This window comes from Bombina bombina, chromosome 1, assembly GCF_027579735.1.
Source record: "Bombina bombina isolate aBomBom1 chromosome 1, aBomBom1.pri, whole genome shotgun sequence".
NCBI lineage: Eukaryota > Metazoa > Chordata > Amphibia > Anura > Bombinatoridae > Bombina > Bombina bombina.
Window position 1 is genome coordinate 549,206,969 of NC_069499.1, and position 26,597 is coordinate 549,233,565.

The 26,597-nt window shown below is 41.6% G+C and overlaps 1 protein-coding gene across 4 annotated transcripts in view; it reads left to right on the plus strand.

The window, feature by feature from the left end:
* The window catches only part of ALS2 (alsin Rho guanine nucleotide exchange factor ALS2), a 558,121-nt gene that overhangs the window by 410,898 nt on the left and 120,626 nt on the right, over positions 1–26,597 (plus strand). For all 4 annotated transcript variants that reach the window (XM_053698688.1, XM_053698690.1, XM_053698692.1 and 1 more), the window contains 7 exons: positions 2,159–2,323; positions 9,256–9,367; positions 9,796–9,873; positions 16,628–16,761; positions 17,594–17,758; positions 17,871–17,988; positions 19,262–19,419. In XM_053698688.1, coding sequence (XP_053554663.1) covers positions 2,159–2,323; positions 9,256–9,367; positions 9,796–9,873; positions 16,628–16,761; positions 17,594–17,758; positions 17,871–17,988; positions 19,262–19,419 — 930 coding nt within the window. The remainder of the gene's footprint in view (positions 1–2,158; positions 2,324–9,255; positions 9,368–9,795; positions 9,874–16,627; positions 16,762–17,593; positions 17,759–17,870; positions 17,989–19,261; positions 19,420–26,597) is intronic.

Consider the following 26,597-nt stretch of genomic DNA (forward strand, 5'->3'; position numbering starts at 1 on the left):
AACTCTAGTAGGGGCCTACTTGGCCTAAAGGAAAACTGTATAAAAACTTCTTTCAGATGGTACCTCACTCCTGTAAGGACCTCACCTTTTACACCACAACAATAAAGGAAGTGTTACAGAGGTTGCCAAGATTGGGGGTCATATATACACATGTGGTGGGAATACCCAAAGGTTTATATAATTTGGAATAAATTGTCTGATTTGTTGAGTAAGCTACTAAATGAAAATATTACTTTAACAGCCTCTCAAGCTCTTTAACTCGGGAATAAATACATTTATAAGAATTCTATGTACATCTACTAGAATTTGCATAGCCAGGTATTGGAAGGTGGGTGCTCCTACATGGTTGGAAGTCATAGACAAAATTAACTATATATACACAAAGTCAGAACTGGCCTCCTGGACACAAGGTACTAATGATCATTTAAAAAAATTTGGTTGTACTGGATCACAAAAGAGGGTATTTAAGGTTAAATGGTCACTGAACCCAAATTTTTTCTTTTGTGATTCAGATAGAGCATGCAATTTTAAGCAACTTTCTAATTGACTACTATTATCAAATTGTCTTCATTCTCTTGGTATATTTATTTGAAATGCAAGAATGTAAGTTTAGATGCCGGCCCATTTTTGGTGAACAAACTGGGTTGTTCTTGCTGATTGGTGGATAAATTCACCCACCAATAAACAAGTGCTTTCCATGGTTCTGAACTAAAAAAATAGCTTAGATGCCTTCTTTTTCAAATAAAGAAAGAAAGAGAACAAAGAAAATTTGATAATAGGTGTAAATTAGAAAGTTGCTTAAAATTGCATGCTCTATCTGAATCACGAAAGAAAAAATTTGGGTTCAGTGTCCCTTTAACCTTTATTGTAGCAACCTGATATTATGTGTTGTTATTGTAGAAAATGTCCTGTAACGAGAATGCCAAATCTCCTGATGTTCATGTACTTAATCTTTTAGCGCCAATATGGCATTGTATTCCGTCCAAACGGCGCTGGGCTTTAGTGCCGTTAGGACGGAATACAAAGTCATAGCCGTTTGGCTGTCCTGAAGTCAACGGCGCTTCCTGGATGTGATCGTCGTCTAAAGGGCGTGCCTAGCATCATAGGAACGCCCCCTTGATCCGATCCCATAATTGAAATCTTGCGATCGTGGTATTTATGACCCTGTCATGAAAGGGTTCATTTGAAAAATAACAAATCTCGGCTATATCATATTGTAATAGATATATCCTATTGTCTGGCGGACACCATAGAAATAACCGGTCTGTGTTTAATTGTTGAAATTTATTCTTATTTGATTTTTAATGGTCAGCTAAGTAATTGTGTTTTTTCCTTTTTTTCTTTTTCTGATGTCTCTTGGTTTCACATATCTAATTTTAATAATTCCATAATATAGGTTCATGATAAGGGGAGGGTCCCCCTCTTAGGCATAAAGCAATAATTAAGGACTGTAACAAGGCCTCTGGAGAACTTAGAGACTAAATGTTCGGGGGAAGTTGCTCCCTGATTCATTGGATAGGTGGTTGGAGGTGGGTTAACATACCTCACCAGCCTGTCAACTTAGTAAGATGTCTATAATATCTTGTCATTACTTTTTTTGTGAAACATATGTAATATCACTGTACCATTTTTATTATGTTTTGTATATACTTATTTTTTGATTGATATGAAAACTCAATAAAAATTATTTCAATTAAATAAGGCCATTCTACTTCAGAGTAGACATTTGCATTATTATTATCAGGTATTTGTAGAGCGCCAACAGATTCCGCAGCGCATCAACAGTCCTTGTCTGCCAGTCAGCATCAGTAGGATGTACAAAACTAATACTGGTTTTTTTTTTTTTTTTTCAAAGTTATATGTTAACAGACTTTTCTGCTTTGTTCAATATGTTCCTATGCATGAGTATTTAGATTACACTTTCCCATTATTTTGATTTCATTTCTTTGGTGCTTTCAGTAATACTTTTACTGAGCAGCTATGGTTTAATGATGTTAGCCCTTATAAAAAATGCCCATATAATTTGTCTGTATTCTATTTATCATTCATGTGTGAATCAAAGTAATCTAAAGCCATTTCTTGGGTTACTGAAATTCCTGATTCTGCAGCATACCTTACACGGCCTTCACATTAATCCTTTATTCTCTTTGTTTCTCAGGTATGCTAATAGTGATGTTTATGAAGGTTGTTTTCAGGACAACTCACGACATGGTCATGGACTCCTGCGTAGTGGAAAACTGACCTCTACCTCACCAAGCATGTTTATTGGTCAGTGGGTAATGGATAAAAAGACTGGCTATGGTGTATTTGATGACATAACCAGGTATGGCCATAACAAGCTGTACAAAGTGCCAGACTTATAATTACACTGATCATGTACTATGTGCTTTATTTTTATTGAGAAGCTGAGGTGAATAATACATCGTTTCGTGCGGAAAATGAGCATTAATTAGAAAAAAATATAATAGTTTATCTAAAATGACTCTTAGCTATCACAACTTAGAGAGGAAGCTTCTAGGAAATAGCACTCATTACAAGAAATGTGCATGAAGAAGAGAATATTGAAGCATAGTTTATTTCTTGGGCAGAGCTTTCTCTCTTTTTCTTTCCTGTAAATTACTTGGAATTCTTTTGAAAAGGTAAATAATAATTCCAGTTACGTTGGATGTTATTCTATACTGGTATATAATATACACACATATGTAGACCTCTGTCCACATCTAAAGGAGCTTTTTGGACATCCCAATTCACAACCATGGGCATTAATACGTAGTTAGCTTCCTCTTTGCAGCAACTCTTCTTGGAAGGCTTTCCACAAGATTTTAGAGTGTGTTTGTGGCAATTTGTGCCCTTTCAGCCAAAAGAACATTTGTGAGGTCAGGCACTGATGTTGGACAAGAAAGTGTGACTCTGTGTAGGGCACTTGCCTCTTCTACACCAAACTTGTCAAACCATGTCTTTATGGGCCTCGCTTTGTGCATTGGAACACAGTCATAATGAAACAGGAAAGGACCCTCTCCAAACTGTTGTAACAAAGTTGAGAGCGTCTAGTTGTCTAAAATATCTTTGTATCCTGTAGCATTGAGGTGACTTCACTGGAACTAAGGGGCCTAGCCCAAACCCCAAAAAAATAACCCTAGACAATTATCCCTCCGTTACCAAACTTTAAACTAGGCACTATGGCAGTCTGATGGAAGAACCTGAGCATGGTGGATAACAGGAGAATGTTACCTACCAGAATGCAGATAGTGAAGTGCGATTCATCACTCCAGAGAACACATTTCCACTGCTCCAGAGTCCAGTGGCGCCACTCTTTATGCTACTCCAGCCAACACTTGCCATTGTGCATGTTGATGTGTGGGCTCTATACAGATGCTCAGCCATGAAAACCCATTTCATAAAGCTCCCTTACGAGCTATGCTTCAGCACTCTGCAGCCCCACTCAAAGTTTGAAATAGAGATTTGAAAATTTAAAAAAAAGTGTGCTAATCTTACCCTTTCTGTGCAGCAGCCTCCTCACTAAACTCGCGGCATGGCCCTCTTTTTTTTTTTTTCTCTCTTCAATGAGGTGACATTTCCACCTCGAAACAAATAGCTGTACTAGTCATTTTGCACTGTTCTTTATGCTAGCGCAGCTATTGGTTTAGAGGGGGAAATGTCACCTCAGAGTTATGTGCCATGGGCGGCCGGAGCCGATGAGTTTACCGAGCAGGCCATGGTACAGAAAAGATAAGTTTAGCACACTTCTTGATAAAGTGATGAGTCATATTTATCTTTAGTGATGGTAAATCCAAGCGTTTTTGAAAAGCTGGGATTTGACATCACTTTATGCTAACTCATTAGTTAATATCAAATGTTTTCAACGTTTGTTGCTCAAATGATCATTTAATCAATTTAGGTTTAATTATGCATTTTATCTGTGTTTGAATAGCTTAAGTAACATTTATAAATGACAGAAAAGGTTATAATATTGAAAAGTATTAGATTACCTCCTCCTGACTACTTCCTAATGCCACCCAGCTGGCATAATTTCCTGTGGAGAATACGTTTTTTCCTTCTTAATATGAGGAGAGTCCACGGCTTCATTCCTTACTTGTTAGAAATACAGAACCTGGCCACCAGGAGGAGGTAAAGACACCCCAGTCAAACACTTAAATTCCTCCCCCTCTTCCCTCATCCCCCAGTCATTCTTTGCCTTTCATCACAAGAGGTTGGCAGAGAAGTGTCAGAAGATTCGGAGTAGTTCCTTATGGAGGGTAGTACTCTTTGGAATGGGACTGGAGTTTTAAGTAGTCTTGTCAGCATCTCAGTGAGAGCATTGACAAAAGTTAGAGTCTCCAGAGTCTGGAGATGCAGGGAGAGTCTTTCTGCGAACCCATCCAGACTCATATTAACAGCTCCTTAAGCAATCAACGTTGACTAGTTTCGCTGCCGTTTTTTTTCACTCAAGTCCATGTCAGAAGTGCTGCTACAATATGTCAAACTTGAAGGACCGTGTCACTGTTCCATGGCATAGATTCTGGTAAGATCGTTTCATTATTTTACACACATGGTAACAATAGAAGACAGGGTCACAGTGGGACTCCTTTATCTTTATGGAATTAAGGATTAATATCTCCTGAGGGATATTATTGAACAGTGGGGTTGTTTAATCATGTTTGTTATGGGATTTCAACTGCTTATATGTAAAAACGTTTGGGCTCTTAGGCTGATACGGAACGTACAGGTTATTTTCATTTTGAGAGCTGCGCAGTTTCTTTATATCAAGATGGCGCACTTTTTCCTTAGCATTGCTAGGTCCTGCATGAGCACCATGTGACCGTGAGTGGTCACGTTTTTTCCCCCGCTTCCGATTCCTGAGCGGGTGTCTGCGGACAGGAGCATCTTCTCTATCTGTCTGGGTCATAGGAGGTGTTGAGTGCCCCAGCCATTGGGGGTATAAGGTGCCAGTTGGGTTTCTTTTTCTATAATTTGATATAGATGTGTTATGGAGTATTCTCATATTTTAGAGGGGGATCCCTCCAATACAGAATTTAATACCTGTGTATATTATGAGGAGGCCCGGGTAATCCAGCCCTCTCAATTATGCTCCATATGCCACAATAGTGTTTTCATCAACCAAGGTTGAGATGTTAGAGACCACTGAGCCGTCCGCCTCTGAGAACTCTTCGTCCCGTGAGGTGTGTTCCCTAGATTCTGTTCCTACATATTCAGTTTTCCCGAGTTCCGATCCTCCTTCGCCTGTAAAGGGTTTGTTTCCACCAGAGGTTACTTCGCAGTTCTGCATGGCCATCACTACGGCCTTAGCGATGTTACTTATCCTTGCTACGCGTAAGCGATGGGGTAATCCAGGTTCTCATACCCAAGGACATTCGTGTAAAATAACGATTGTGTCCGATCAGTCCTCTGGGGATGCGGTTCCCTCTGAGGCTTCAGAGGAAGAACCTCCAGGGTCGAAGTCTGCTGACTTGGGTCCTCTGACTGCGGAGGGCTTAGCATTTAGATTTAGATTGGCACGCCTGCGTTTACTCCTGAGAGAGGTTTTGGCGATGTTAGAGATTCCCAGTACTGATCCGTCAGTTGAATCTCAGTCCTCTAAATCTGATAACGATCTTATCTAGACGAGGGGAAGATGAGATCCTATTCCTTGTCTAGTTTTACTTTTAGTTTTATTGTTTATTTGGAATTCCAGTTCCGAGCTCTATGGGGGATTGTGCAGTATGACAGGCAGGACCTGTTTTTTGTTTGCACACTCCTTTTTCAGGGCGGTTGCCTGTTTTCTTTTACTATTCCGTTTCGGATAGTTTTTTTTTTTTTCGAGCTCTGGGTTGTTATAGAAACTCTTTTTATAGACGTTTTGTCACATGGGATTTTTGGTACTATCGACTTTGATAGTACTATGGAATTTAAGAGTTTTTTCGCCTTGGATTGTTCCGGCAGTTACGTTGTATCCTAGATAACAGGCAGGACCTGTTGTGGATACTAGTTGGTTTTGCCCCTTCTTTCTATACAAAGGAGTTTTTTTTTTTCTCTAGATTTCCGATCCAGGTACAGCAGGCCCATCTATCCTAGTTAACAGGATGGACCTGTTTAGGTATTATCTGGGGTGGGTGCTTAATACTGGATCATATGGATCTAGGGGTCCTAGAGGCCGGAACTAGACTTCTTTCTGGGCAATTGTCTTCTCAGAGAAAGGGAAGTTTGTCAAGTGACCTTTGGCGTCATTGTCCTGGTATCTATCGCACTGTGAAAATATTATCCTCCTCTGTTGGTGCATGCCCTAATAGGGGGAATGGTCTTCCCGTCCTAATTGGGTTCTATGATTTTTAAGCAGAGCTTATTAGTTTTTCCTTTCGTTGGAGAATGTAAGGTTCTCCATTCCTTTGGTTAGGAAAAAGGATGTCTTTCCTGGTTCATCCCTTTTTGAGCAAATCCGGTTCTTAGGGACCTTATCTTACAGTAAGCCTCGTTCTGATCCTAGGTTTCCTTCTTGGGATCTGGGGGTTAAGGTGGCAGTATCCTGCTTACAGATTTTACTGTAGTTCCCGGGTCTCTGCTTTTATGGGTTTCTCACCTTCGCCTGCTGATAGACCTTTTGGGTTTTCTTGGTCGTTTCAATCCTCATAGTTGGATCTAGACCGGAGTTGCTGGTGTAGACACTAGGGTGGATTTTGGATGCTGTTTTTGTCTTATGGACAGGAATTTTTCCTGAGATCTTGCGAAATTGGTGGAAAGTGATATACACAGTCAAGGCTGAGACTTCGCCATGGAGTTGGTGTATCTGTCTTAACAGACTTACATGGTTTAGCGGCTTGGGAACTCAATCCCAGTGTTCCGTTCAGATCTCCCTGTTCTGATAATTTTTCTCTTAAGCTCTTCCGGGGCGGTTTTAACTCTGCCGCTTCCTTGCCTGTGGGGAGAGAGTGTCATAGGAAGGTCCATGGGTTGGGAGTTTTCTTCCAATTCTTCCTTTGGTTCCTCAGCAAGCATTCTGCTTGGAGGGTTTGGTCTTCTGGGTTCATACCAGATGGGACCTCTCAGTGGGGAGATCTTCTTTTGGAGAAGGAGAGTTCCTTGTGTTAAACGGGAGGGGGGTCTTGTGTTTGATGGTGGGCGGAGCCCCACTTCGGCTCATGCCAGTGACCCTCTTTATGAGCTTACTCCTCAGGATCGGATGACCCATAACATCATTCCCTGCTCAAATGTTTGTATCTAATGGGGAAGACGATCAAGATTTCAAGGCGTCAGTGTTAGCTCCACCGCTTCTGTAGCAGAAGGTGGATTTGAACCCAGGTGGGGCTCCGGCCTTTTCATCCAGAATATGCTAGACATCCAGCATTCTTTAGAGGTTTCTTTTTAACCTTCTTCTCTTTCGACCATGTCACGCTTTGTTGTGGATGGTTCGATCCTAGCAGGAGCATGCGTCTGTGAGACGGTTGGCTCCATTTATATCTACGAGTCGTATCGTGTTTAGGAGCGTCGCCTCCATGGACCTTGCTACAGGGATTTGCTGGAGCGGGGTCTTTGTGTTCATCAAAATCTGGACTCTCGAAGGCTGACTGCGTGGAGTTGAAAGCTTTTAGAGGTTTTTCTAAAAGGATTGTTGGTACTCTCGTTTTAGCTCATAAGCCGGTGTATCGTTCCATCTATCAAAAGGGGTGCAGGACCTACTTTTCAGGTAATGGTGTCCTACGATGGCTTAGTTGTGAAATTTGCTGCTTTGGAAGCTGTAAGTCCAGAGTTCAAAGCCAGCTGTGGCTATGTACTCTTCATAATGCATGCCCTAATTTTTCTGGTATGAAGAGCGGGATTCCCCTGGTATAAGGCCAGCTTGTCCAGGATCCTTCTTTTCTCCAGGATTCTCTGGAGAAGGGTTTTTTCTGTGGCTCCCTTAGGGGACAGATTTCTGCTCTATCGGTTTGTCTGCTCGAGAGGCTCACAGATCTTCTAGATGTCCAGTCTTTGGTTCAGGCTTTGACTAGATCAGGCCTGTGTTTAGATCTACTGCTCCTCTTGGGAGTTTACATCTCGTTCTAAGTTTTGCAGTAGGCTCCGTTTGGGCTTATGCATGGTGTTGACATTAAGATTTTCTGTCTTGGAAGGTTCTTTTTCTACTGCACTATTGCTTCGGCGCGCAGAGTTCTGAGATGGCTGCCTTGCATTGTGTTTTTTCCTTACCTTGTTTTTCAGGCGGTTAAGGCTGTTCTTCGTACTGGGTTAGGTTTTCTTCATAACTTTAATGTGGTTCGGGCCTTGCTACAAGGGTGTTTCGTCAGACTTTTTCCTTGTTTATGTCTATTCTTTGAAGAGTAAGGGGCAGGATGCCTTGTCCGCTTCTTTGTTTTTCTGGTAGAGGAGCATAACTCGCATAGTTTAGTCAGCGGGACACAAGCATCCTCAAAGGATGAAGGCTCATTCAACTAGAGCTGTGGTTTCCTCTTGGGTCGTTTGAGAATGAGACCTCTATGGGTTAGATTGTAGGGCGGCTACCTGGTCATCCTTACATACTTTTTCAAGAGTTTACATATTTGACAATTTTGCTTCGGCAGAAGCAGTTTTTTGGAGAAAGGTTTTTTTGCAGGCTGTGGTGCCCTCACACAGGGTCCGCCTCTTTTTTTTTTTTTACCCTCCTGTTTTTCATTCAGTGTCCTATAGAGCTTGGGTATATGTTTCCCACAAGTAAGGAATGAAGCCGTGGACTCTCCTCATATTAAGAAGGAAAACATAAATTATGCTTGCCAGATAATTTCCTTTCCTTCGGTATGAGGAGAGTCCACGGCCCCCCGTCCGAATTCACTGTTGGGCGGACTTAAATTTGGTTTTGTTCTTCTGGCACCATTTATACCCTGATATTTCTCCTACTTACTGTTCCTTGTTCCCTCGGCAGAATGACTGGGGGATGAGGGAAGTGGGAAGTGGGGGAAGTATTTAAGCCTTTGGCTGGGGTGTCTTTGCCTCCTCCTTGTGGCCAGGTTCTGTATTTCTCACAAGTAAGGAATGAAGCCGTGGACTCTCCTCATACAGAAGGAAAGGAAATTTTCTGGTAAGCATAATTTTATGTTTTTTTTCTCATGTCCGTTGTCTTTTTGTAACTGTTACTATTCTCTGTAAATATGAACCTATCATTAAAGGTCTGTGGGATATGTTGTTGTTGTTGTTTTATAAATCAAGAGTAAAGTAATTCAGTTAACCATCTCATTACATGTAATTACATGTCTAATAATGCTGAATCGGCTTTGCTTCATCTTTCTGTAGGGGTGAGAAATTCATGGGTATGTGGCATGATGATCTCAGACAGGGCAATGGGCTTGTTGTGACCCAGTTTGGCCTTTACTATGAAGGAGTCTTCTACCTCAATAAGATGATGGTGAGTTTTGTGTAAAGCTTTGGCTAGATAAACTGAATGTCCTTTACAGTGCAGCCTGCTGTCATGCAGTCACAATAATCTTATGCTTGTCACGTTCGATGAAGCTTGACTCCCACTGGAGATGGAAACATCTCCTGGTCAAATGGCAATGTTAAATAAATCTAGTGAGGTTGTCATGCAGTTTGAAAGAAAGGCTGTCTTGCAGTTTTGAGATTTTGTTGATTATCTAAATGATTATGTACTTATGACACTAATCCCTAAACATATTTTATATGGCACCTTAAACAGTAATATATCCCACCCTCAACCGACATTTACTGTTGCATTTGAGTTTTCTGTAAGTTCTGGAAGTTATCTTATGCATAACCCATTCTTCCATTAGAATATTATGTGGCATTAGAATGTAAATATTTTTGCTTCCTATCCAGGGATGTGGAGTTCTTCTGTCAGAAGATGACACTGTATATGAAGGAGAGTTCTCAGATGACTGGACATTAAATGGAAAGGTAAAGGCTCTTTAGTGGCTTTCTCTGCTGCATTTTGTGATTTTGCAACCACAAGGGAGATTACAGACCTTATAATTTTTTGGCGAGAGTGAGGCTAAAGAGAAAATAATAAAATTAATATAAATAGATCCTTTCTTCTGTTAAGTGTGATCAGTCCACGGGTCATCATTACTTCTGGGATATCACTCCTCCCCAACAGGAAGTGCAAGAGGATTCACCCAGCAGAGCTGCATATAGCTCCTCCCCTCTACGTCACTCCCAGTCATTCTCTTGCACCCAACGACTAGATAGGATGTGTGAGAGGACTATGGTGATTATACTTAGTTTTATATCTTCAATCAAAAGTTTGTTATTTTAAAATAGCACCGGAGTGTGTTATTATCTCTCTGGCAGAGTTTGAAGAAGAATCTACCAGAGTTTTTGTTATGATTTTAGCCGGAGTAGTTAAGATCATATTGCTGTTTCTCGGCCATCTGAGGAGAGGTAAACTTCAGATCAGGGGACAGCGGGCAGATGAATCTGCATAGAGGTATGTAGCAGTTTTTATTTTCTGACAATGGAATTGATGAGAAAATCCTGCCATACCGATATAATGTCATGTATGTATACTTTACACTTCAGTATTCTGGGGAATGGTACTTCACTAGAATTACACTGTAAGAAATACATAAAGCTGTTTAATAACTAGAGATTATGTTTAACGTTTTTGCTGGAATGTAAAATCGTTTTCATTTACTGAGGTACTGAGTGAATAAATGTTTGGGCACTATTTTTCCACTTGGCAGTTGCTTAATCTGTTTTCTGACAGTTTCTGTTCTCCCTCACTGCTGTGTGTGAGGGGGAGGGGCCGTTTTTGGCGCTTTTACTACGCATCAAATATTTCAGTCAGCAACTCATTGTATTCCCTGCATGATCCGGTTCATCTCTACAGAGCTCAGGGGTCTTCAAAACTTATTTTGAGGGAGGTAATTTCTCTCAGCAGAGCTGTGAGAATTATAGTTTGACTGAGATAAAAAACGTTTATTCTGTAATTTGTTTCCTGCTTTCAGAATTTGTTATCTTTGCTAATGGGATTAAACCTTTGCTAAAGTTGTGTTATTTACAAGGATTGAGGCTATAACTGTTTCAATTTATTAATTTTCAACTGTCATAGATATTCTGTGCTTCTTAAAGGCACAGTACGTTTTAATATTATTCTAATTGAATTGTATTTCCAAGTTACAAGTTTATTTGCTAGTGTGTTAAACATGTCTGATTCAGAGGATGATACCTGTGTCATTTGTTGCAATGCCAAAGTGGAGCCCAATAGAAATTTATGTACTAACTGTATTGATGCTACTTTAAATAAAAGTCAATCTGTACAAATTGAACAAATTTCACCAAACAACGAGGGGAGAGTTATGCCGACTAACTCGCCTCACGTGTCAGTACCTACATCTCCCGCTCAGAAGGAGGTGCGTGATATTGTAGCGCCGAGTACATCTGGGCGGCCATTACAAATCACATTACAGGATATGGCTACTGTTATGACTGAGGTTTTGGCTAAATTACCAGAGCTAAGAGGTAAGCGTGATCACTCTGGGGTGAGAACAGAGTGCGCTGATAATATTAGGGCCATGTCAGACACTGCGTCACAGGTGGCAGAACATGAGGACGGAGAGCTTCATTCTGTGGGTGACGGTTCTGATCCAAACAGACTGGATTCAGATATTTCAAATTTTAAATTTAAACTGGAAAACCTCCGTGTATTACTAGGGGAGGTGTTAGCGGCTCTGAATGATTGTAACACAGTTGCAATACCAGAGAAAATGTGTAGGTTGGATAAATATTTTGCGGTACCGACGAGTACTGAGGTTTTTCCTATACCTAAGAGACTTACTGAAATTGTTACTAAGGAGTGGGATAGACCCGGTGTGCCGTTCTCACCCCCTCCGATATTTAGAAAAATGTTTCCAATAGACGCCACCACAAGGGACTTATGGCAAACGGTCCCTAAGGTGGAGGGAGCAGTTTCTACCTTAGCTAAGCGTACCACTATCCCGGTGGAGGATAGCTGTGCTTTTTCAGATCCAATGGATAAAAAATTAGAGGGTTACCTTAAGAAAATGTTTGTTCAACAAGGTTTTATATTGCAACCCCTTGCATGCATTGCGCCGATCACGGCTGCAGCGGCATTCTGGATTGAGTCTCTGGAAGAGAACATTGGTTCAGCTACTCTGGACGACATTACGGACAGGCTTAGAGTCCTTAAACTAGCTAATTCATTCATTTCGGAGGCCGTAGTACATCTTACTAAACTTACGGCGAAGAATTCAGGATTCGCCATTCAGGCACGCAGGGCGCTGTGGCTAAAATCCTGGTCAGCTGATGTTACTTCTAAGTCTAAATTGCTTAATATACCTTTCAAAGGGCAGACCTTATTCGGGCCCGGGTTGAAAGAGATTATCGCTGACATTACAGGAGGTAAAGGCCATGCCCTGCCTCAGGACAAAGCCAAGACTAGACAGTCTAATTTTCGTTCCTTTCGTAATTTCAAAGCAGGAGCAGCATCAACTTCCTCTGCACCAAAACAGGAAGGAGCTGTTGCTCGCTACAGACAAGGCTGGAAACCTAACCAGTCCTGGAACAAGGGCAAGCAGACTAGGAAACCTGCTGCTGCCCCTAAAACAGCATGAATTGAGGGCCCCCGATCCGGGATCGGATCTAGTGGGGGGCAGACTTTCTCTCTTCGCCCAGGCTTGGGCAAGAGATGTTCAGGATCCCTGGGCGCTAGAGATAATATCTCAGGGATACCTTCTGGACTTCAAATACTCTCCTTCAAGAGAGAGATTTCATCTGTCAAGATTGTCAACAATCCAGACAAAGAAAGAGGCGTTTCTACGCTGCGTACAAGAGCTCTTGTTAATGGGAGTAATCCATCCAGTTCCACGATCGGAACAGGGACAGGGGTTTTACTCAAATCTGTTTGTGGTTCCCAAAAAAGAGGGAACTTTCAGACCAATCCTGGACTTAAAGATCCTAAACAAATTCCTAAGAGTTCCATCGTTCAAGATGGAGACTATTCGGACAATTTTACCTATGATCCAAGAGGGTCAGTACATGACCACTGTAGATTTAAAAGATGCTTACCTTCACATACCGATTCACAAAGATCATTATCGGTTCCTAAGGTTTGCCTTCCTAGACAGGCATTACCAGTTTGTGGCTCTTCCATTCGGATTGGCTACAGCTCCAAGAATCTTCACAAAGGTTCTGGGTGCTCTTCTGGCGGTACTAAGACCGCGGGGAATCTCGGTAGCTCCATACCTAGACGACATTCTGATACAAGCTTCAAGCTTTCAAACTGCCAAGTCTCATACAGAGTTAGTGCTGGCATTTCTAAGGTCACATGGATGGAAGGTGAACGAAAAGAAAAGTTCACTCGTTCCACTCACAAGAGTTCCCTTCCTGGGGACTCTTATAGATTCTGTAGAAATGAAGATTTACCTGACAGAGGACAGGCTAACAAGACTTCAAAGTGCTTGCCGCACCCTTCATTCCATTCAACACCCGTCAGTGGCTCAATGCATGGAGGTAATCGGCTTAATGGTAGCGGCAATGGACATAGTACCCTTTGCACGCTTACACCTCAGACCACTGCAACTGTGCATGCTAAGTCAGTGGAATGGGGATTACTCAGACTTATCCCCTTCTCTGAATCTGGATCAAGAGACCAGAAATTCTCTTCTATGGTGGCTTTCTCGGCCACATCTGTCCAGGGGGATGCCATTCAGCAGACCAGACTGGACAATTGTAACAACAGACGCCAGCCTTCTAGGTTGGGGTGCCGTCTGGAATTCTCTGAAGGCTCAGGGACAATGGAGTCAGGAGGAGAGTCTCCTGCCAATAAACATTCTGGAATTGAGAGCAGTTCTCAATGCCCTCCTGGCTTGGCCCCAGTTGACAACTCGGGGGTTCATCAGGTTTCAGTCGGACAACATCACGACTGTAGCTTACATCAACCATCAGGGAGGGACAAGAAGCTCCCTAGCTATGATGGAAGTATCAAAGATAATTCGCTGGGCAGAGTCTCACTCTTGCCACCTGTCAGCAATCCACATCCCGGGAGTGGAGAACTGGGAGGCGGATTTCTTAAGTCGTCAGACTTTTCATCCGGGGGAGTGGGAACTTCATCCGGAGGTCTTTGCCCAAATACTTCGACGTTGGGGCAAACCAGAGATAGATCTCATGGCGTCTCGACAGAACGCCAAGCTTCCTCGTTACGGGTCCAGATCCAGGGATCCAGGAGCAGTCCTGATAGATGCTCTGACAGCACCTTGGGACTTCAGGATGGCTTACGTGTTTCCACCCTTCCCGTTGCTTCCTCGATTGATAGCCAGAATCAAACAAGAGAGAGCATCAGTGATTCTAATAGCACCTGCGTGGCCACGCAGGACTTGGTATGCAGACCTGGTGGACATGTCATCCTGTCCACCTTGGTCTCTACCTCTGAAACAGGACCTTCTGATACAGGGTCCCTTCAAACATCAAAATCTAACTTCTCTGAAGCTGACTGCTTGGAAATTGAACGCTTGATTTTATCAAGACGTGGGTTTTCTGAGTCAGTTATTGATACCTTAATACAGGCTAGGAAACCTGTTACCAGAAAGATTTACCATAAGATATGGCGTAAATACCTATATTGGTGTGAATCCAAAGGTTACTCTTGGAGTAAGGTTAGGATTCCTAGGATATTGTCTTTTCTACAAGAAGGTTTAGAAAAGGGTTTATCTGCTAGTTCATTAAAGGGACAGATCTCAGCTCTGTCCATTCTGTTACACAAACGTCTGTCAGAAGTTCCTGACGTCCAGGCTTTTTGTCAGGCTTTGGCCAGGATTAAGCCTGTGTTTAAAACTGTTGCTCCACCATGGAGTTTAAACCTTGTTCTTAATGTTTTACAGGGCGTTCCGTTTGAACCCCTTCATTCCATTGATATAAAGTTGTTATCTTGGAAAGTTCTATTTTTAATGGCTATTTCCTCGGCTCGAAGAGTCTCTGAATTATCAGCCTTACATTGTGATTCTCCTTATTTGATTTTTCATTCGGATAAGGTAGTCCTGCGTACTAAACCTGGGTTCTTACCTAAGGTAGTTACTAACAGGAATATCAATCAAGAGATTGTTGTTCCTTCTTTATGCCCAAATCCTTCTTCAAAGAAGGAACGTCTACTGCACAACCTGGATGTAGTCCGTGCTCTAAAATTTTACTTACAGGCAACTAAGGAATTTCGACAAACGTCTTCTCTGTTTGTCATTTACTCTGGGCAGAGGAGAGGTCAAAAAGCTTCCGCTACCTCTCTTTCTTTTTGGCTTCGTAGCATAATTCGTTTAGCTTATGAGACTGCTGGACAGCAGCCTCCTGAAAGAATTACAGCTCATTCTACTAGAGCTGTGGCTTCCACTTGGGCCTTCAAGAATGAGGCCTCTGTTGAACAGATTTGCAAGGCTGCAACTTGGTCTTCGCTTCATACTTTTTCCAAATTTTACAAATTTGACACTTTTGCTTCATCGGAGGCTATTTTTGGGAGAAAGGTTCTTCAGGCAGTGGTTCCTTCTGTATAAAGAGCCTGCCTATCCCTCCCGTCATCCGTGTACTTTTGCTTTGGTATTGGTATCCCAGAAGTAATGATGACCCGTGGACTGATCACACTTAACAGAAGAAAACATAATTTATGCTTACCTGATAAATTCCTTTCTTCTGTAGTGTGATCAGTCCACGGCCCGCCCTGTTTTTAAGGCAGGTAAATATTTTTTAATTTATACTCCAGTCACCACTTCACCCTTGGCTTTTCCTTTCTCGTTGGTCCTTGGTCGAATGACTGGGAGTGACGTAGAGGGGAGGAGCTATATGCAGCTCTGCTGGGTGAATCCTCTTGCACTTCCTGTTGGGGAGGAGTGATATCCCAGAAGTAATGATGACCCGTGGACTGATCACACTACAGAAGAAAGGAATTTATCAGGTAAGCATAAATTATGTTTTTTAACATCTACATTTAGTGAATGCACTTAATGGTTTTGTTTTAATGGATAGTTAACAAAAAAAGTTTTATTGGCCACTTGTATAAACCATAGATAGAGATAGATTATGGAACTGCATTTACTCTGTGGTGCAGGTTCGCAAAAGCAAGTGTGCGGCCACATATTTAAGTTAACTGCTTATTTTTCCTCTCCGCTAAACCTTTTGTGCAATGTAAAATTTTGCCGTGCAATGGAACATCGCAAGTGGCGATTGCAGATGGACAGGTTCACTACCTGCGAACCTGTCCGCCTACAAGGATGGTACATTTTGCCCATAGTATTTCTACACTGTGCAATAAGCTATAGATGTAAAAATATTTACACCAGAACTCAAAATAGGGATTTATTAGGCATGCATAATGCGTACAACTCCATATATACATGCACTGTACACATGTATAAACAAAACAATCTAAACACATATAATCATGCAATATGCATATGCGTGTGTATATTTTTATGTATAATAGACACACTCTATACAAGGACATTTTGTACACACAAATAACATCACAAAGTACTGGGGTTCATGGCTGCTCTGTTAAAGCTCATGGCCTTGTGGGGCCATTAGTGTGTAACTGAGCGCTACAGCAGCTCAGACAGAGTCAGGGCACTTGGGAAGACATTTTGTTAGAAATTGGTGGTGTTGCCTATACAAATAAATGGTAATAATAATTGTACTTTATTGTTTTCCCAAGGGTGTGCTTACTATGCCAAATGGAGACTGCATTGAAGGTATTTTCAATGGTGTGTGGGGATCTGGAATTAAAGTCACAGGCACATACTTGAAACCAAGCTTGTATGATGGTGAGAAGGAAGCAGCTCAAAACCTGTAAGTCATGTTATTGATATATATTATAGTTAAAATGTCTGTTGCATTTAACCTTGCAAAATTATGTAGATAAATATAAAATTAAGTGTTTTCTTTTTTAATAAAATAAACTTTTATATCCTTTTTTACCAAGTAGTCAAACCATAATCTCTCCCAGGTTATCTGGAATGGACAGCAAAAACCTTACTAAGCTGGTTGTTTGTTTTTAGCACTATTAAAAGTTCATTAAAATCAAAACTAAAGTTTCATGATTCAGATAAAGAGTGCCATTTAAAAACCAAAAACTGGCCAATATACTTCCATTATCAAAACTTGCACATTCATTCTGCACCAAGGCTTCAGCTCCTAGTGAGCATGTGCAAAAGTGCATTAATCATATATAATCATATATGTCAAGCAACTGTGACAGTGAGAGCAACCTAAATTGGTCATGGTCACAGTTGTGGTCACAAGGCAGTTTAGATACCCAGTAATACTAAGTGACTCTGACAGCCACAGCAACAGTGATCTTTGTCAGTCATGGTCACTGTCATGGTCACAAAGCATTTTATTACAAGTGTTTTTTTTTCGAGGTGGGGCTGCCCTTAAATGTCATGATTTGACACAGCCCACATAGCGCAGTAAAGGTTTCATTTGCATTGCTTTCCAATTAGATCCTATATTTTGCTATCAGTAAATTGAAATTGTCAGGCAGAAGAGCAACATGGACAGGTGTCTAAAAGTTCCTGTAAGAACCAGGAAATATACACACTAGTATTAAATACCTATAAGCTCTCTTCATAGTAAATACACTTACCTTCATTGTCACAAAATAACCTAGCTTTTCCTTCAGGAAGTTGGGCCGATTGTCTGTGCCAGCTGACGACAAGTGGAAGGCAGTGTTTGATGAGTGCTGGAGTCAGCTTGGTTGTGAGGTTCCTGGTCAGGGAGATCCAAAGAAGGCGTGGGAAAACATAGCTGTGGCACTGACCACAAACAGGCGGCAGCAAAGAGATAGGTTAGTTTTGTACAGAGTAAAATATGTGTGCACATTCCTAGTTATTAATAATTGCTTATTTATATTTTAAGTTGAGTTTATTTTTGCTCTCTCTCCTTTTTTTATGCTGCAGTCCTGAGTCTATGAGCCGTTCACACACGCAGACATTGGAGAGCTTGGAACACATTCCACAACACAGCGGCCCCTTTACCCTGGATAAATATGAGAAGATAAAATATTATCTTATAAATGTAATCTGCTTATATAAACTGTGTGCTTCACTACGTATGTATTGTGACTGTACCTTTTTTCCTCTTATAATGCCTTAGAGAGGGGTTATTCTGAAATCTAAATTCCAGGCACCTATCTCTAATAATAAATAAGTAAAAATAATCTCCTATCTTATGAAATATTTTGAGTACAACATATAAAGGAAAAGGCGGGAGAAAAATTAATATATATATAAAAAATAAGTTATTGTACAAATATGCAGTATAATATTGCAAAAAGAAAAAGGTTTCTTGCTAAATAAATACAATGAAAATTTTAAAATATGAATTCAATATTGCAGTTATACTACATTAATCAATCTTGCTTTTAAATAAGTATTATACCATTCTAGACTGTCTGACAGCATTTTGGTTCAGATATTCTTTTCTCTGCCCCCTTATAAGGTAAGGGATGGGGTATTTATACCCTTTTAGACAATCCATTGACACTATATCATGAGTAGTCGGCAAATTAAAACAATCCTATAACCTTGAGTTAAAACACAAGTTGCATATTGGCACCATTGAGACTGGTCATAAGACATAAATAATTTTACAACCTTGGGTCAAAATACGTTAATTTCACAATAACAATATTTCTTATTCATTTTATTTCAAACTATTATATTGATTCATTTCATATGATAAAACTTTACATTGAAATACATGCATTTATTAAGAAATTCTGTAAAGCATTTTCTTTTTCATTTGGAATAACTACCCATTATAAACATGAATAAATGATGTGCCTGTAACAGTATATACATAAATAATATACAGTATATGTGAAATGTTTTGTGCATGTGCGTGTTTTGTGCATGTGCATGTGCGTGTTTTGTGCATGTACATGTGCGTGTTTTGTGCATGTACATGTGCGTGTTTTGTGCATGTACATGTGCGTGTTTTGTGCATGTACATGTGCGTGTTTTGTGCATGTACATGTGCGTGTTTTGTACATGTACATGTGCGTGTTTTGTGCATGTACATGTGCGTGTTTTGTGCATGTACATGTGCGTGTTTTGTGCATGTACATGTGCGTGTTTTGTGCATGTACATGTGCGTGTTTTGTGCATGTACATGTGCGTGTTTTGTGCATGTACATGTGCGTGTTTTGTACATGTGCGTGTGCGTGTTTTGCGTTACATTGCCTCTTCCTGCACAAATGCTTGCTTTAAACATCTTGTATAAAAAAAAATAATCTACCTCACATATACAATGCTTCTGCTTTTGAACCCCTCATTTTTTCCTTCCTCAGGCCTGTGAGACCCCGATGCATCAGCTTGGCAGACTAATAGAGACCCTGGTGGCAGTGTATAGAATGACTTATGTAGGGGTAGGAGCCAACCGAAGGCTTCTGCAGGAGGCAGTGAGGGAGATAAAGTCTTATCTGAAGCGACTTTTCCAGATTGTGAGGTGAGATGAGCACCTCTTATTAGTTGTAGTCTGGCACATAAGTACTTTAAAAAGTATTCTCTTTAGACCCTAAACACTACTGGCTCTCTTTTTTTTTATTAGATTGCTAAATCCACTAGGAATTAGTCTGTGTTTTCTTTCTGCTTAACAGCATGAAATTAGCAGTTTACAGAAAAGTGAGTCTATTTCTTATACATAAGGCTGCTCTCACAGGGAAGTACAGAAAATGTTTCTCAAGTAATGAAAAGCATATTTCTTTCATGTAAGTGGCAAGAGTCCATGAGCTAGTGACGTATGGGATATACATTCCTACCAGGAGGGGGCAAAGTTTCCCAAACTTTAAAATGCCTATAAATACACCTCCTACCACACACATACCTTAGTTTTACAAACTTTGCCTCCTATGGAGGTGGTGAAGCAAGATGTGCTTGATTTCTTCTATGATGGGCTCTTCTAAGCATTTTGAATCCCAATTCCTCTGAGTACAGTGTTTGTCAGAGGGATGTGAAGGGAGTATTGTCTGTTGATTTCATGGTTTCACCTATGGGAAATCTATTCAAAGGCTCTCTGTAATCGGTCACAGGGATTCATCCCCTGCCTTCCCTTTTCAGATTGACGTTATATTCCTATACCATTACCTCTGCTGATGTTTTTCAGTACAGGTATACCCCACTCATACAGCGGGTTAGGGACCGGAGCTCCGCTGTAAAGTGAAAACCGCCTTAAAGTGAAACAAGGCGGTTTTAGCTATCTTTTAACTTGCCAGTGTGTTTAAAAACTTGAAAACATGTTTTAACTAACTTATATTAGGGGTGCAATAGTACTATGTTTAATTTAACACTAGCACAGTACAGTATTCAATTAGTATTCAATAAATACTGTAACTGTAAAATAGTGACAATTACTGTAGTAAAATTTGCCAGACTATAACACAGAGACACAGATTGCACTGTAAAGCTGTAAACAGAGTGAACTGCACATAACAAAATGGTGCCAGTCACTTTTCTCGCAATCTCATGATGATTACAGCATTATTTTAAAATCCTTGGAGGTTGAACTTCAGCTCCACAAAGCGCTGTATTAGCGAAGCGCTGTAAAGTGAGGTATACCTGTACTGGTTTGGCTGTCTGCTATATGTGGATGGGTGTTTTCTGCTAAGTATGTATAATTTTTTAAGACACTCTCAGCTATGTTTGGCGCTTTATATTATATTATAACTTTTAAATATATGCTTATATTTGCCATGAGTCAGGTCTATGTATATTTCCCTTTTGCAGTCTAACAGTTTCAGTATGGAAATTATGTTTCTTTTTAAAGACACGATGAGTCCACGGATTTCATCCTTACTTGTGGGATTATGCCTCCTAGTCAGCAGGAGGCGGCAAAGAGCACCACAGCAGAGCTGTATATATATCTCCTCCCCTCCCTCCCACTCCAGTCATTATCTTTGCCTACGTTAGTGATAGGAGATGGCAAAGTGAGGTGTTAAGAAAAGATCAAGAATTTATTATTTTTAAAGTAGTGCCAGAGAGTGCTGCTTTGTTCTGGGGTGTAGCCGTAGTCCATATCAGTCTCTACAGGAGAGCTATTGGTGGCTTTAAAGCAATGGGAACTTGTGGGACATAATTCTCACTGCACCTCCCATACAGTGATGCTGCCCTTATCCTTATAGTCTAAGCAAAATTAACTCAGGCTTTTTCATCTTCCACAGGGCTATGGGAGGGAGAGGACCTCCTAAACCTGCTGTGCTGCCCTGCTGTCGGGCAGAATGTAAAGGTAAGTGCTAACTTTTTTATTCTGGGTCTGAAGCACACAGAGGATTCAGGACAGAGGAAGTATAGCACTTTACTGGGACAAATATTTCCTATAGACTGCTTTAGGAGGATTTTCTGACAGCATGATTATAGCAGGCACAGGGGCTCAGGAGAGTGGCTTTGGGGGACACTTGATTCGAGTGGACACCATGAGGGGTATGCCCTGTGGCTAAGGGAGGGCTAATTCTCTTATAATATCGCTTTTATGGACTGGCTCAGTTCAGTTTTTATGAGCTGTTTTATGTTGTGCACATTTGTTTTCTTTCTCTGGTGTTGCGATTTGTCCCCAGGTTCAGGACATCTCCCGGTAGTCTGTTTCTCCAACATAGGTGTGTCCGGTCCACGGCGTCATCCTTACTTGTGGGATATTCTCTTCCCCAACAGGAAATGGCAAAGAGCCCAGCAAAGCTGGTCACATGATCCCTCCTAGGCTCCGCCTTCCCCAGTCATTCTCTTTGCCGTTGTACAGGCAACATCTCCACGGAGATGGCTTAGAGTTTTTTGGTGTTTAACTGTAGTTTTTATTCTTCAATCAAGAGTTTATTATTTTAAAATAGTGCTGGTATGTACTATTTACTCTGAAACAGAAAAGTGATGAAGATTTCTGTTTGTAAGAGGAAAATGATTTTAGCAACCGTTACTAAAATCGATGGCTGTTTCCACACAGGACTGTTGAGAGGAATTAACTTCAGTTGGGGGAAACAGTGAGCAGACTTTTGCTGCTTGAGGTATGACACATTTCTAACAAGACGATGTAATGCTGGAAGCTGTCATTTTCCCTATGGGATCCGGTAAGCCATTTTTATTACATAAGAATAAAGGGCTTCACAAGGGCTTTTAAGACTGGTAGACATTTTCTGGGCTAAAACGATTGATATATAAGCATTTTTAATACTTCATAGCTTTGAGGAATTATTTTATTCTTGGGAATTATGTAAAATAACCGGCAAGGCACTGTATTGGACACCTTATTCTCTAGGGGCTTTCCCTAATCATAGGCAGAGCCTCATTTTCGCGCCTCTATTGCGCACTTGTTTTTGGGAAGCATGACATGCAGATGCATGTGTGAGGAGCTCTGATACATAGAAAAGGCTTTCTGAAGGCGTCATTTGGTATCGTATTCCCCTTTGGGCTTGGTTGGGTCTCAGCAAAGCAGATACCAGGGACTGTATAGGGGTTAAATATAAAAACGGCTCCGGTTCCGTTATTTTAAGAGTTAAAGCTTTCAAATTTGGTGTGCAATACTTTTAAGGCTTTAAGACACTGTGGTGAAATTTTGGTGAATTTTGAACAATTCCTTCATACTTTTTCACATTTGCAGTAATAAAGTGTGTTCAGTTTAAAATTTAAAGTGACAGTAACGGTTTTATTTTAAAACGTTTTTTGTACTTTGTTATCAAGTTTATGCCTGTTTAACATGTCTGAACTACCAGATAGACTGTGTTCTGTATGTGGGGAAGCCAAGGTTCCTTCTCATTTAAATAGATGTGATTTATGTGACACAAAATTTAGAGAATATGATGCCCAAGATGATTCCTCAAGTGAGGGGAGTAAGCATGGTACTGCATCATCCCCTCCTTCGTCTACGCCAGTCTTGCCCACACAGGAGGCCCCTAGTACATCTAGTGCGCCAATACTCCTTACTATGCAACAATTAACGGCTGTAATGGATAATTCTATCAAAAACATTTTAGCCAAAATGCCCACTTATCAGCGAAAGCGCGACTGCTCTGTTTTAGAAAATACGGAAGAGCATGAGGACGCTGATGATATTGGTTCTGAAGTGCCCCTACACCAGTCTGAGGGGGCCAGGGAGGTTTTGTCTGAGGGAGAAATTTCAGATTCAGGGAAAATTTCTCAACAAGCTGAACCTGATGTGATTACATTCAAATTTAAATTGGAACATCTCCGCGCTCTGCTTAAGGAGGTGTTATCTACTCTGGATGATTGTGAGAATTTGGTCATTCCAGAGAAATTATGTAAGATGGACGAGTTCCTAGAGGTCCCGGGGCCCCCCGAAGCTTTTCCTATACCCAAGCGGGTGGCGGATATTGTAAACAAAGAATGGGAAAGGCCCGGCATACCTTTCGTCCCTCCCCCTATATTCAAGAAATTGTTTCCTATGGTCGACCCCAGAAAGGACTTATGGCAGACAGTCCCCAAGGTCGAGGGGGCGGTTTCTACTCTAAACAAACGCACCACTATACCCATAGAAGATAGTTGTGCTTTCAAAGATCCTATGGATAAAAAATTAGAGGGTTTGCTTAAAAAGATGTTTGTTCAGCAAGGTTACCTTCTACAACCAATTTCATGCATTGTTCCTGTCACTACAGCAGCGTGTTTCTGGTTCGATGAACTAGAAAAGGCGCTCAATAAAGATTCTTCTTATGAGGAGATTTTGGACAGAATCCATGCTCTCAAATTGGCTAACTCTTTCACCTTAGACGCCACTTTGCAATTGGCTAGATTAGCGGCGAAAAATTCTGGGTTTGCTATTGTGGCGCGCAGAGCGCTTTGGCTAAAATCTTGGTCAGCGGATGCGTCTTCCAAGAATAAATTGCTTAACATTCCTTTCAAGGGGAAAACGCTGTTTGGCCCTGACTTGAAAGAGATTATTTCTGATATCACTGGGGGTAAGGGCCACGCCCTTCCTCAGGATAGGTCTTTCAAGGCTAAAAATAAACCAAATTTTCGTCCCTTTCGCAGAAACGGACCAGCCCCAAGTGCTACATCCTCTAAGCAAGAGGGTAATACTTCTCAAGCCAAGCCAGCCTGGAGGCCAATGCAAGGCTGGAACAAAGGTAAGCAGGCCAAGAAACCTGCCACTGCTACCAAGACAGCATGAGATGTTGGCCCCCGATCCGGGACCGGATCTGGTGGGGGGCAGACTCTCTCTCTTCGCTCAGGCTTGGGCAAGAGATGTTCTGGATCCTTGGGCGCTGGAAATAGTCTCCCAAGGTTATCTTCTGGAATTCAAGGGGCTTCCCCCAAGGGGGAGGTTCCACAGGTCTCAATTGTCTTCAGACCACATAAAAAACAGGCATTCTTACATTGTGTAGAAGACCTGTTAAAAATGGGAGTGATTCATCCTGTTCCATTAGGAGAACAAGGGATGGGGTTCTACTCCAATCTGTTCATAGTTCCCAAAAAAGAGGGAACATTCAGACCAATCTTAGATCTCAAGATCCTAAACAAGTTTCTCAAGGTTCCATCGTTCAAAATGGAAACCATTCGAACAATTCTTCCTTCCATCCAGGAAGGTCAATTCATGACCACGGTGGATTTAAAGGATGCGTATCTACATATTCCTATCCACAAGGAACATCATCGGTTCCTAAGGTTCGCCTTTCTGGACAAGCATTACCAGTTTGTGGCACTTCCGTTCGGATTAGCCACTGCTCCAAGAATTTTCACAAAGGTACTGGGGTCCCTTCTAGCGGTGCTAAGACCAAGGGGCATTGCAGTAGTACCTTACTTGGACGACATTCTGATTCAAGCGTCGTCCCTTCCACAAGCAAAGGCTCACACGGACATCGTCCTGGCCTTTCTCAGATCTCACGGGTGGAAAGTGAACGTAGAAAAAAGTTCTCTATCTCCGTCAACAAGAGTTCCCTTCTTGGGAACAATAATAGACTCCTTAGAAATGAGGATTTTTCTGACAGAGGCCAGAAAATCAAAACTTCTAAACTCTTGTCAAGTACTTCATTCTGTTCCTCTTCCTTCCATAGCGCAGTGCATGGAAGTAATAGGTTTGATGGTCGCGGCAATGGACATAGTTCCTTTTGCGCGAATTCATCTGAGACCATTACAACTGTGCATGCTCAGTCAGTGGAATGGGGATTATACAGACTTGTCTCCGACGATACAAGTAGATCAGAGGACCAGAGATTCACTCCGTTGGTGGCTGTCTCTGGATAACCTGTCACAGGGGATGAGCTTCCGCAGACCAGAGTGGGTCATTGTCACGACCGACGCCAGTCTGGTGGGCTGGGGCGCGGTCTGGGGACTCCTGAAAGCTCAGGGTCTTTGGTCTCGGGAAGAATCTCTTCTCCCGATAAATATTCTGGAACTAAGAGCGATATTCAATGCTCTCAAGGCTTGGCCTCAGCTAGCAAAGGCCAAATTCATACGGTTTCAATCGGACAACATGACGACTGTTGCGTACATCAACCATCAGGGGGGAACAAGGAGTTCCCTGGCGATGGAAGAAGTGACCAAAATCATTCATTGGGCGGAGTCTCACTCCTGCCACTTGTCTGCAATCCACATTCCAGGAGTGGAAAATTGGGAAGCGGATTTTCTGAGTCGTCAGTCATTTCATCCGGGGGAGTGGGAACTCCATCCGGAAATCTTTGCCCAAATTACTCAGTTGTGGGGCAGTCCAGACATGGATCTGATGGCCTCTCGTCAGAACTTCAAGGTTCCTTGCTACGGGTCCAGATCCAGGGATCCCAAGGCGACTCTAGTAGATGCACTAGTAGCACCTTGGACCTTCAAACTAGCGTATGTATTCCCACCGTTTCCTCTCATCCCCAGGCTGGTAGCCAGGATCTATCAGGAGAGGGCATCGGTGATCTTGATAGCTCCTGCGTGGCCACGCAGGACTTGGTATGCAGTCCTGGTGAATATGTCATCGGCTCCACCATGGAAGCTACCTTTGAGACGGGACCTTCTTGTTCAAGGTCCGTTCGAATATCCGAATCTGGTCTCACTCCAACTGACTGCTTGGAGATTGAACGCTTGATTTTATCAAAGCGAGGGTTCTCAGATTCTGTCATTGATACTCTTGTTCAGGCCAGAAAGCCTGTAACTAGAAAAATTTACCATAAAATATGGAAAAAATATATCTGTTGGTGTGAATCTAAAGGATTCCCATGGAACAAGATAAAAATTCCTAAGATTCTATCCTTTCTACAAGAGGGTTTGGAGAAAGGATTATCTGCAAGTTCTTTGAAGGGACAGATTTCTGCTTTATCTGTTTTACTTCACAAAAAGCTGGCGGCTGTGCCAGATGTTCAAGCTTTTGTTCAGGCTCTGGTTAGAATCAAGCCTGTTTACAAACCTTTGACTCCTCCTTGGAGTCTCAATTTAGTTCTTTCAGTTCTTCAGGGGGTTCCGTTTGAACCCTTACATTCCGTTGATATTAAGTTATTATCTTGGAAAGTTTTGTTTTTGGTTGCAATTTCTTCTGCTAGAAGAGTTTCAGAGTTATCTGCTCTGCAGTGTTCTCCTCCTTATCTGGTGTTCCATGCAGATAAGGTGGTTTTGCGTACTAAACCTGGTTTTCTTCCGAAAGTTGTTTCTAACAAAAACATTAACCAGGAGATAGTCGTGCCTTCTTTGTGTCCGAATCCAGTTTCAAAG